Raw genomic sequence first — 12,869 nt, 5'->3', positions numbered from 1 at the left:
GGAGATATATGAGTTGCTATGTAACCTCATCCAAGGACCTCCTCGGTCAAATCCGATTCAACTAAAGTTGGAGAAACCGACACTTGCCAGTCATCTTTGAGCAACGGGGTTACTCGTAGCGATGAAACCAGTCTCTCGTAAGCGTACGAGTAATGTCGGTCCAAGCCGCTTCAATCCAACAATACCGCGGAATCAAGAAAATACTAAGGAGGGCAGCAAAACGCACATCACCGCCCACAAAAACTTTTGTGTTCTACTCGAGAAGACATCTACGCATGAACCTAGCTCATGATGCCACTGTTGGGGAACGTCGCATGGGAAACAAAAATTTTCCTACGCGCACGAAGACCTATCATGGTGATGTCCATCTACGAGAGGGGATGAGTGATCTACGTACCCTTGTAGACCGTACAGCAGAAGCGTTAGTGAACGCGGTTGATGTAGTGGAACGTCTTCACGTCCCTCGATCCGCCCCGCGAACAATCCCGCGATCAGTCCCACGATCTAGTACCGAACGGACGGCACCTCCGCGTTCAGCACACGTACAGCTCGACGATGATCTCGGCCTTCTTGATCCAGCAAGAGAGACGGAGAGGTAGAAGAGTTCTCCGGCAGCGTGACGTGCTCCGGAGGTTGGTGATGACCTTGTCTCAGCAGGGCTCCGCCCGAGCTCCGCAGAAACGCGATCTAGAGGAAAAACCGTGGAGGTATGTGGTCAGGCTGCCGTGGAAAAGTCGTCTCAAATCAGCCCTAAAACCTCCGTATATATAGGTGGGAGAGAGGGGACCTTGCCTTGGGGCTCAAGGAGCCCCAAGGGGGTCGGCCGAGCCAAGGGGGGAAGGTCTCCCCCCCCAAACCGAGTTGGACTTGGTTTGGTGGGTGGGAGTCCTTCCTTCCCTTCCCACCTCCTCCTTTTTTTTCTCTTTGATTTTTATTCCAATGCGCATAGGGCCCTTTTGAGCTGTCCCACCAGCCCACTAAGGGCTGGTGCGCCACCCTCAAGGCCTATGGGCTTCCCCGGGGTGGGTTGCCCCCCGGTGAACTCCCGGAACCCATTCGTCATTCCCGGTACATTCCCAGTAACTCCGAAAACCTTCCGGTAATCAAATGAGGTCATCCTATATATCAATCTTCGTGTCCGGACCATTCCGGAAACCCTCGTGACGTCCGTGATCTCATCCGGGACTCCGAACAACATTCGGTAACCAACCATATAACTCAAATACGCATAAAACAACGTCGAACCTTAAGTGTGCAGACCCTGCGGGTTCGAGAACTATGTAGACATGACCCGAGAGACTTCTCGGTCAATATCCAATAGCGGGACCTGGATGCCCATATTGGATCCTACATATTCTACGAAGATCTTATCGTTTGAACCTCAGTGTCAAGGATTCATATAATCCCGTATGCCATTCCCTTTGTCCTTCGGTATATGTTACTTACCCGAGATTCGATCGTCAGTATCCGCATACCTATTTCAATCTCGTTTACCGGCAAGTCTCTTTACTCGTTCCGTAATACAAGATCCCGCAAATTACACTAAGTCACATTGCTTGCAAGGCTTGTGTGTGATGTTGTATTACCGAGTGGGCCCCGAGATACCTCTCCGTCACACGGAGTGACAAATCCCAGTCTTGATCCATACTAACTCAACTAACACCTTCGGAGATACCTGTAGAGCATCTTTATAGTCACCCAGTTACGTTGCGACGTTTGATACACACAAAGTATTCCTCCGGTGTCAGTGAGTTATATGATCTCATGGTCATAGGAACAAATACTTGACACGCATAAAATAGTAGCAACAAAATGACACGATCAACATGCTACGTCTATTAGTTTGGGTCTAGTCCATCACGTGATTCTCCTAATGACGTGATCCAGTTATCAAGCAACAACAACTTGTTCATAATCAGAAGACACTGACTATCTTTGATCAACTGGCTAGCCAACTAGAGGCTTGCTAGGGACAGTGTTTTGTCTATGTATCCACACATGTAAATGAGTCTTCATTCAATACAATTATAGCATGGATAATAAACGATTATCTTGATACAGGAATTATAATAATAACTATATTTATTATTGCCTCTAGGGCATAATTCCAACATGAACCTCTCGAAGGGGAACATATTGTGTAGAAACACAGGACCGAGAATTCTAATCTCTTCGACTAGGTGAACTAGGAGGTGTGTCATTATATTGAAGAAGGATGGCGGGAACAACAACTCAAAGCTGACCATACATTGGACCACATCAATCTGTAACACTGATAGACTTTCTCGATCGATTACCTTCTGAGAAATTGCATTGAGGAATGCACATACCTTCACAATTGCCAAGCGAACATTTTCCGGTAGAATTCCCCTCAATGCAACAGGAAGCAATTGCGTCATAAGCACGTGGCAGTCATGAGACTTTAGGTTTTGGAATTTTTTGTCTTTCATATTTATGATTCCCTTTATATTCGACGAGAAGCCAGTCGGGACCTTGATACTGAAAAGGACTTCAAAGAAGATTTCCTTCTCTTCCTTAGTAAGAGCGTAGCTGGCACGCCCTTGAAACTGCCCTGGATGCATGCCATCTCTTCCTTTATGACGTTCCTGGTCCTCCCGTGCTTCCGGTGTATCTTTTGACTTCCCATACAAGCCCAGGAAGCCTAGAATATTCACGCAGAGATTCTTCGTCAGGTGCATCACGTCGATTGCCGAGCGGACCTCATGGACTTCCTAGTAGGGTAGCTCGCAAAATATAGATTTCTTCTTCCACATGGGTACGCGCTTATCAGGGCCGTTAGGAACAGGTTGGTTGCCAGGACCCTTTCCAAAGATTACTTTTAAATCTTTGATCATATCAAATACTTCAGCACCAGTACGGATGACAGGCTTCCCCCGGGGTTCTGCCTTGCCATTGAAATGCTTGCCTTTTTTCTTTAAGGGATGCTTGGGCGGAAGAAAACGACGATTGTACGGATACACATTCTTCCTACATTTGTCCAGATATATACTTTCTGTCTGATCCAAACAGTGTGTGCATGCATTGTATCCCTTGTTTGACTGTCCTGAAATGTTACTAAGAGCAGGCCAATCATTGATGGTTACGAAAAGCAACGCTCGAAGGTCAAATTCCTCTTGTTTGTGCTCGTCCCACACACGTACACCTGGTTCGGCCCACAGCTGTAAAAGTTCATCAACTAATGGCCTTAGGTACACATCAATATCGTTGTCGGGTTGCTTTGGACCTTGGATAAGCACTGGCATCATAATGAACTTCCGCTTCATGCACAACCAAGGAGGAAGGTTGTAGATACATAGAGTAACGGGCCAGGTGCTGTGACTGCAACTCTGGTCCCCAAAAGGATTCATGCCATCTGTACTCAGACCTAACCATAAGTTCCTTGCGTCAGCTGCAAATCTCGGGAACTCTCTCTCGATTTTTCTCCACTGCCGACCATCAGCGGTGTGCCTCAACTTATCGTCTTTCATACGATCTTCCATGTGCCATCGCAACAACTTCGCATGATCTTTATTTCTGAACAGACGTTTCAACCGTGGTATTATAGGAGCATACCACATCACCTTGGCAGGAACCCTCTTCCTGGGTGGCTCGCCCTCAATATCACCAGGGTCATGTTTTCTGATCTTATACCGCAATGCAGTGCATACCGGGCATTTATCCATATTCTCGTACTTCTCACCGCGGTAGAGGATGCAGTCATTAGGGCATGCATGTATCTTCTGCACGTCTAATCCTAGAGGGCAGACAAGCTTCTTTGCTTCGTACGTGCTGGCGGGCAATTCGTTCTTTCTTGGAAGCATCTTCTTCATCAGTACCAGCAACTTTTCGAATGACGAGTCAGTCACACCGGTCTCTGCCTTCCACTTCAGCAATTCCAGTGTGCTACCCAACTTCTTCTGGCCATCTTCACAAGTTGGGTACAACAATTTGTTGTGGTCCTGTAACATCTGCTCGAACTGCAACCTCTCCTTTTCTGCGTCGCAACCTCGCCGTGCATCAGAAATGACCCGGCCAAGATCATCAGCGGGCTCATCTGGTTCCCGTTCTTCATCCTGATCTTCTTCTTCATTGTCTTCCATTGCGGTATCAGCATACTCAGGGAACATAGATCAGTAGTTGTCATCATCGTTCTCTTCTTCTTCATCGTCGTCTTCCATCATAACCCCTCTTTCTCCGTGCTTGGTCCAAACATTATAGCCCGACATAAAACCGGACCGAAGCAGGTGGCTCTGAATGACTCTTGAGGAAGTGTAATCCTTCTCATTCCGACATTCAACACATGGACAAAACATATAGCCACCACCATGCTTGTTCGCATCGGCTGCATCTCAAAAAGAATGCACGCCTTCTCTGTAAGCGGTTGTGCGTCGATCACCGTACATCCATGGATGACTCATCTGTGTTATACGACAGTATATCAAATACAATCACGATCCTAAAAATTAGTACCGCACGGTCTAAACGAGGAAATATAGTTGCTAACCTTTTAGAATAAGTAGAAATAAAGAGGAAGAGGTTTAAGCGTGGCTCAGGCATCTCATATCGTAGTTGTGTTCGGTGAACTGAAGCGGCATCGCTCTAACACACATTTCAACAAACACCTCTAGTGCATCAAAAAAAGTGGAGAGCAAGCACCCACCCACAATCCTCCATCCGAGAAAAAATGCAAGGAAGAGGGGAGAGGGGGGCTGTGCTATATATAGGTAGAGGACTTTAGTCCCGGTTTGAGACACAAACCGGGACTAAAGGTGGCGCACATGCGGGCTGCCCACCGCGTACCCTTTAGTCCCGGTTTGGGACACGAACCGGGACTAAAGGCTCCTTACGGGCCGGGACTAAAGCCTCGAGGGAGGCATTGGGAATTGGGGCGACGTGGCCGGGCCTTTAGTCCCGGCCCAGAGGCAGGCCGGGACTAAAGGGTCCAGGCCAAAGGCCCATTTTCCACTAGTGTTAAACATCATTGAAGTTCATAGGAATACATATAATACTAGGTACAACATCAAGCCTCACATGGCGCCCAAGACATAAGGAAGAAGTTGCCTTTGCAAGAGAATGAGCTTCTCCATTGTGTGCCCTCATTACAAGAATTATGTCAACTTGTGACCTTCTGCCAGTGACCCTAGAAGAAATGGTTGTAAATCTACGACCATGTGAGACCAATTAGTCGTAAGTTGTTCGGGGGACTCCGAACCCTTACACGAAAGGGTCGTAAAGCACACAACACTGGTCCGCTGCCTTATTTCTAGCTAATCTTGACCAATATAGATGGTCATTGCCTTATAAGTTGTGATGGATTGCTATGACTAGGCGTCACCTCATCATTTTGCATATGTGTCAAGTTCATGTGTCAATTTTTGCCCTAGGTTGTGAAGCGCCCTACATTTTTTTCATTCCCAAAATTCCCAAAAAAATCGCATAGATTACTTGGATCATATATTCCACAAATAGGTTAAAACTCTTCCTTCCCTAGTTCAAAAATAATTTAGCAATATTCGTATTCATAGTTCACATATTCCCTAGTGATCTAAATTAATAAGCATTATGATTTGTAAAAAAAAAATCCCATGGAACCTACAAAACTAAAATTACCATGGTTAAATTAATAAAAAATTCACAGTGTAAGTAGTAAAATTGCCATATTAGAAACGAATTACAAAAAATGCCATGTGTACATTACAAAAAAATAAAAACTTTACGTGACAACTTCGTAAAATCATAAAATTTGCATGTTGGGTGTTAAGGAAAAAAATGTGAACCTGCCACGTTCCAAAAACAAACATGATAGACTACCATGTTAGAAAAAGGAGAAATGTTTCTAAATTTTCCATGTGTGCGGGGAATGGTCGGCGCGATTACGCTCCTTCCTGCGAGGTGAAGAAGCTGGACATGGCCGACTCGTGGTGAGGAGGGAAGTCGTGCGTCTCCGACATGGTAGGCGTGTGTGGCGACTCTAGTGGTGGCGAACGGGAAGCCAACGAGCTCGTGCTCGTGGCGGCCATGGCGGCGTCTGCTACAAGAATGGTTGGCTCACCGCGAAGGTACCCTAGCATGACGAGGGCCCCTGCGTGGCCTTGGCAACGAGTGGCTCATTCTCCTTAATGGTGGCCTCATGTTGAGCGGCAACAAAGAGGGTGGTTGGGGGGGGGGGGGCTTCTCTTTTTTGTTGCCTTGGATCTTCCTCTGGCCAATCGTCTTCGTCGACTGGATAGACTGCTGCTCCGACATCGACTTTTTCTTGGACTCCACATGGGGGACGGGGGCGCATCCACATCATCGACCATGGTGGCTAGGACAAAGGCGGCGACCAGGTTTGGCGCCGGCCATAGTAAGTGGGCGGGAGGGTTTTTGAAAGAGAAGGGAAATGAGCTGGGTGTGTCATCAATGGTGAGTGTTAAAGAGAGACACATAAAGGGACGTCGCGTGCGTTCACTATGCAAACCCAATTCAATTTTAGGTCGAAATGGATCGTTCAGGTCGAAGGTTGGACGCATGTAGATAAAACGTGTTGTTTTCGTGTGTTTCAACTCAAATGGACGCATGTAGATAAAATGCGACATAATATTTCAATTGCGAATATATGAAAAACTAAACTATGTGAGCGCATATATTTACTGAATAAAACGGAGATCTGCAAACATGGCGGCGACAAATTGACCACTCGCGCCTTGCACATAACTAGGAGTAGCATACTGTCGAACATAAACCAGGAACATGCAAAAAGGACATGCATCAAGAAGACGAGAAACACGAGACGTCGAGAACTCCAAAAGATCAATCGTTGAGGTAGTCAATCACTCAAGCGGCCGCTTGACGTGCCGCCTGGCGTGTTGTCGACCAGAGCGCGCAACGCCCTTCACGTCCTCCGCCCCGCCGCGTTCCCGCCCCGCCAGCACTCGTAGCCATCCAGCGCGTCCTGGGCGCGCCGCCGCACGGCGAGCTCGGCCTTCATCATCTCCCCCTCCGTCTCCACCACCGCGAGCTTGGCCTTCGTCTTCTCCAGCTGCGTCCGCAGTGCGGCGACCTCCGTCTCCAGCTCCAACGCGTAGGCCAAGGAGAAGGACGTGTAGTTCGCTGCCTGCACGCAAGCACACAAATACAACCCGACGTGATCGACCGAACAGGCGAACACTGGACAAGCAGAGCACCTACGATGAATTTGCTAGCGTGCGTACCTGAAGAATCGCGACGTAGGTGGAAGCGGCGATGTCGGACGGCTCGCTCGCCGCGAACACGCGCTCCTGCTGCGGCGCGATGGCGCCCTGCAGCCTCTCCCTAGCGGCCTCCCAGTCCGTGGTGTCGCCATCGTGCCCGCTGGGAACATGATGCATCGTCCGGCTCCGGGAGAACCGCCCAGGCGGGAAACAAACACCGGCGGGCACCGAGCTGTCATCGGCGGGAGGCGGAGTGTTTGGCAGCACATTGGAAAGCGGGCCGTCGTCGCCGTATGCTTCGTCCAGATTCCTCTTCTTCCCACGCAACGACGACGACCCCGTGACATTGCTGCCCGGCTCGATTTTCACCTTGTTCGCTGATGCCGATGCCGATGTCGATGCTTGTTCGCCGGCCACCTTCGCCGCCAGCATGGTTTTCATCATGACGTGGACTGCAGGATCCATCCCTTTGGAAACAGTACGAGTATAAGGCGGCGGCGGCGGCTGCGGTGATAACTGAGCCGGGGGCTGCGGTGACGACGGCTGCGGTGCCGGGATAATCGGTGATGACGGCGCCGGAGGCTGCGGTGCCGGGGGCTCAGGTGATGAGTGCTGCGATGACGACGGCGCCCGTGCCGGTGCCGGCGAGGGAGATATCATTGCAGCGGCAAGACTGCTGCGGCAAAGAAGTTTTCTGAGATCAACGGGAGAGGCTCCGTGAGCACTCAGCAACTTCGCCGCCGATGCTTTATCTTCCAGCGAGAGCAAGGGATCCACGAGAGAGCCATTGGACGGCTTGCCCCACTCCACCGGACAAGGCCACGAGGTCGGCGAATAGAGGAAGAAGAACCGGCTCTTCCAGCCCGGGATGGAATCCGGCAATCCCGTGAAGCGCAAGCCGGAGCCGCGCCTGGACTGGAAGAAGTACCAGCCTATCGTTTGCTTCCGGCGGAGCAGGAAGAAACGCCGGAACACCGCGAGGGACGGCGGCACGCCGGCCGAGTGGCAGAGCACAAGGAAGCCGGCCATGATGCGCCACCCGTTGGGTGCGAGCTGCGTCGGTGCGATGTTGAAGTGGGTGAGCACGTCGGCAAAGAGCCGGTGCAGCGGGAGGCGCATCCCGGCCTCGAGCGCGTGCGCGTACACGCAGACGGTGCCATGCGGAGGGGATGAGCTTGCGCGCAGGTCGCCGGCGGGCCGAGCGGCATACTGATCCTCAGGGGTGTCGTATTTCTTGCAAACCGCGTTGACGTCGTCCTGCGTGCGCAAGACCGAGACGGTTTCCTCGGCCGGCAACCGGAGGTCGACGCCGGCGGCCTCATCCTCGATCTTGTAGTCCGGGTCGGACGACGACGATGGAGATGATGACGAGGAGGACCAGTACGATGATAATGATGAGGAGGAGGAGGAGGAAGAAGGCATGGCTGGCGAAGGCCCTCGTCTCTCTATTCCGTCTCTTGTTTTACATCAAAGATGATAGGCTGCAGCTCCGTAGATTAATTCAATGTGATGACTTTCGTTTCGTTTTTCAAGGTGAAAAGGTCTAGCGGCTACCGAACTCCACTACTCTTGATAATTGAAATTTTTGAAAAATACACTTTTGATGTCGAAACAAAGCTGAAAATGAATACATGAGTGCATACACATAGTCTAAAGTCCCAAAAAATATATTGAAAAAAATACAAAAAAGAAAAAATACTGACAGAAGTGGCACACTTTTTCTCCTATATATTGTCAGAAAATTGTTTTTTTCTACGGCCCAAAACAAAACGAGATTTCTACCAACACTTGTCACGGGCATTTGGAATGTGTATATGTATCACGGGAAGAATATTCATGTATTTTTGAATTTAAAAACATAAACTTGGAAATGTTCAAATATAAAGTAGTGGAGCTCGGATGCTGCAAATCTGTTCTCTTTTCAAAGCGCCTTTCCGTGGATGGATTTCTGTAAAAGCAATTGCTTGATTACCTTACTGGATGGTAGACTTTTGAACTTCACCCTCTGTAGTGTCTCGTTTACTGTAAGGAAGAAAATAAGGGGATGTTTGTTTGCATATACTTTTTGATGTAGCGATTAAAAAAATATTTTTTTGTTCCATCTAAATCAAATAGAAGGGATTTTTAGCTGAGACTAAATAAAAAAAGCCCGTAAGGAAGACTTTTTTGAAAAAAATTCAACAGATATCATTTGATAACCTCTATTTCTTTAATAGAGGTAACATGGTCTTTTAACATGTCATTTAATAAACTCTTGTTCATGTTTAGCCTCTAGGGATTAGGACCTTTTTAATTAAGACTAAAAAATCCTAAAACTTTTTAAACAAATAGAACCTAAAATTCACTGAAGGCCGACTGTTGAACTTCATCCTGCAGTGTCTCGTTTTATCGGAGGGACCGAAGACGTCTGTCTGAAAGCACACAGACTACAGCAGCGTGAATCGAAGGGTCAAGTCAAGATCCAGCTCATGCAGGTTCTCCTCGCTTCGTTCAAACGTAAACTATTTTCCTTGTCTTCATAAATTACCCTTCACATTAACAATCGGAAGCAAATTACTGCTTTGCAGCTTGCATGCATGCATGCATAGGAAAGGACGCTGTCTTGCATCCAGAGGATGGAGAGAGATCAGAGATGCGAGTGCATGCGGCAAGCAATTGAACGGGCCGTCGGTCAGTCAGAGAGATGCATGCATGCTTCTTCCGGTTTTTTCGAGGGAAGGCAGCTGCCAACGGTAAAATTGACAAAAATGATCTTCGGGAAAAAAAATTCACGGAATGATCTTTTAGAAAAAATATGACCCTATTTCTTTAAAAAGTCCTAGGATTTTTTTAGTCCCAACTAAAAAGTCTCTAGTCCCTATCCGTTTCTTTCCAAAGACTAAACATGGACTAGAGGTCATTAAATGACATGTAAAAAGATCATGTTACCCCTAGCAATATACTAGAAGTTATTAAATGACATGCTAAAAGTAGAGACACTGTTGGAAAAAGTGTCAAAAAAGTCTCTTCCATAGAAACTTCTTCCTTTAGTCCAAAATACCCCTTTTAGTCCCTAAAAGTCCCTCTTGTTTCTTTCACATGAGACTAAAAAGGACTTTTTTTATCTCTACACCAAAAAGTCCCTGGAAAGAAACGCCCCTTATATCACTTGGCTGACCCTTTTGTGTGACGCCCGAAATCTAGACGCTATACTACACTGTGTGACGCCTAGCCGTTCGCCGCCACACCCCCCGACCACCATGGCTGTATAAGTCATTGTGTGGCGTCTAAACACTCGGCGCCACACATTACAATGTGTGACGCTTGAGGCTTAGGCGTCACACGGCCTGGGAGGTGGGCCCTCTCTGCCAAGTGGTCGGGGGGTGTGGCGGCGAACGGCTAGGCATCACACAGTGTAGTGTGGCGTCTAGATGTCGGACGCCGTACAAAAAGGTTAGTCGGGTAATATATTTTTTCTGAAGGGTCACTCCGTGAAGTGCTTTGTCCCCGGGATAGTTTTTGTCAATTTTACCGCTGCGAACTCGGACGAGAACGAGACATTGGTCAGTCAGAGAGGAGAGAGCCCAAGGACGGGCCGTCAGAGTCACACTACCCTTGGTTTGGCTTCCCGAGGAGCTTTTCCGTGTTACGTGGAGTTATGGCTTGGTCGACCCTCGAGTGGTCAGTTCGCTGCATCCTCACAAGCAAAAGATTCACCAAGATATATGTGAAGATACTACTGAGTACTGACCCGGTGGCCCCAAGATCAATGAGAGGCCATGGATTGATCCATTTCATTGAATTTATTTTTTTTGCCTCAGTGACTCATTGGTTACAGGAGGCCCTCGTGTATTACTCATTTCGTCTTTTGTCATTTCTTGATTTTTTTAATCATCATCTCCATATAATAGATGAGCTGATATACACGTCATTAGATGCTTCACTACATGCTTCACTACAGAAAATTAATTAGCCATACTGCACTGGTTGAGGCAATGTGCCTTTATGTATACATGCACGCTGTGTAATATGCCTATATGTATGCATGCATGCATATTGTTTGTGGGTTCTTGATTCGAACTTTAGATGTTGTAACATCAGTTATCAAATGACCTCACAAACTGACTCATTTAGACAATATGTATATGCATGGCTGTTGTTTTGTGTCGTATTGGTTTAGATGGGTCGACCCGTCTGACCTATCGGTCGCACGATGCCAACTCCACTGACCCATATAGTGGGAAGTTTTGCAGCTATACCATCTCATTCGTCAGCAATGAACATGAAGCGTACTCCATCAAATCCGTTGGTTCATGGATGCAAAATCCCAAAACATCATCTTTTTCAATCGTTCAAACTTCCTATTGGATGTTTCCCGTGTAGCAGCGTTCAACCATGCACGGTCCCCGATGGAACATTAACTAGTGCCCATAAGCAAGAATAATTATGGTTTCCCGCAGGCCTGGCCGACGGTTTTCTTTTTTTAATGTTGACAGAAGAGCTGTCAAATTTGTTGATCAGAAGAAGTATTACAAGTAACACTTCACAAGAGAAATGCACCGTATAAGGCGAGTGTCAAAAGAAGAAGAATGAAAAAGGGGTGCTCAGTTTATAAGAAAAACCAGACGAAAACCTAAAACAGCGTCTAACAACCAGGCCTAAAGCACCACAACACCTCAGAAGGCCAACACCCCACAACACACCCAGTCGGGCACTCGAGCGTTTCGCCGCTACCAAAGTGCAAACCAAAAAACATTGTATCAATCCGAGCTGCCACAAGTATATCCGCGAAACTCGACTGACATCCAAGAGGAACGCTATGTCCGATAGAGCAAACATACGTCGCTTCAATCTTGTGAGGTTGGCGGCCATAACTTGGGTGATGAACTTGCATGTGAAGGGTGCTTCTGCTGTTCTCACGGTAATGCTACACAAGCCGTCGCCAACCACCAAGATGAGCATCGGGTCCCTCTGGCCGAGTCTACCTTCAAGACGATGTCCTCAAGAGGAGATATGGCGTTGAGCAAAGCCGATAGTGTCATCATCGCCTGATCCGCAAGAGCAGATCTAGGGTTTCCCCCGAAGGATGTCGGGCATGGGAGGGGAGGGGCTGCAACGACGAGGCCTCCAACAAAGGTACGGTACCCGAAGGTGCCGTCGTTGACTGCTCCGGCCACAACCGGAGCTCGGCTTTCACCGACAACCCACCCATCCAAACCAGATACCGGACCAGCCTTCCTGCAAACCAAATCCATGGCGACGAGTACTTTTCATATCATGCCACCGGGCCGCGCCCAGGAGGTCGCCGGCCAAAACTACCCCGACAGATCTATACCGGGGAAGCCAAAACAGGTCCGCCCAGATCGGGCTCGTCCTGTAGCGACCCGACTCAAAACGAGTCAAGCCTCTGTGTTTGTGTGCCATCCTGGATCAGTATGCTGGCACACACAGTACATCAATGTATATATCAAAGTGCAATCACATTTAAATAGCGTAAAACTGATATATACCTTAAATATCTCAGCGGAAGCAGTCAAGGGAGTGGAGTCCCAATAAACACAACCGACAAGTTGAGTGTAGACCGTAACCCTGAATCGTACTCTTACTCGTCGAAGAAAAATATCTGCAACATAAGACGTTGCAGCCGTGTAGGTCAGCATATTGAATATGCCGGCAAGTCATATAAGAGAGGGGTGAAAAGTAATCATCTATACTATA

The 12,869-nt window shown here is 48.0% G+C and overlaps 1 protein-coding gene across 1 annotated transcript; it reads right to left on the bottom strand.

Annotated features, from left to right (window-relative positions):
• Window positions 1-6,561: 6,561 nt before the first annotated feature.
• LOC123410791 lies at window positions 6,562-8,802 on the bottom strand. Its single transcript, XM_045103730.1, has 2 exons — window positions 7,194-8,802; window positions 6,562-7,096 (listed from the first exon to the last, which is right to left on the bottom strand). Exons 1-2 carry the CDS (start codon window positions 8,592-8,594, stop codon window positions 6,875-6,877), a joined length of 1,623 nt encoding a protein of 540 aa, XP_044959665.1. The 5' UTR covers window positions 8,595-8,802; the 3' UTR covers window positions 6,562-6,874.
• Window positions 8,803-12,869: the final 4,067 nt, after the last annotated feature.

The sequence above is a fragment of the Hordeum vulgare genome, chromosome 7H, assembly GCF_904849725.1.
Source record: "Hordeum vulgare subsp. vulgare chromosome 7H, MorexV3_pseudomolecules_assembly, whole genome shotgun sequence".
NCBI lineage: Eukaryota > Viridiplantae > Streptophyta > Magnoliopsida > Poales > Poaceae > Hordeum > Hordeum vulgare.
The sequence above is the reverse complement of the archived record's forward strand: the minus strand, read 5'-3'. Positions and strand labels throughout refer to the sequence as shown.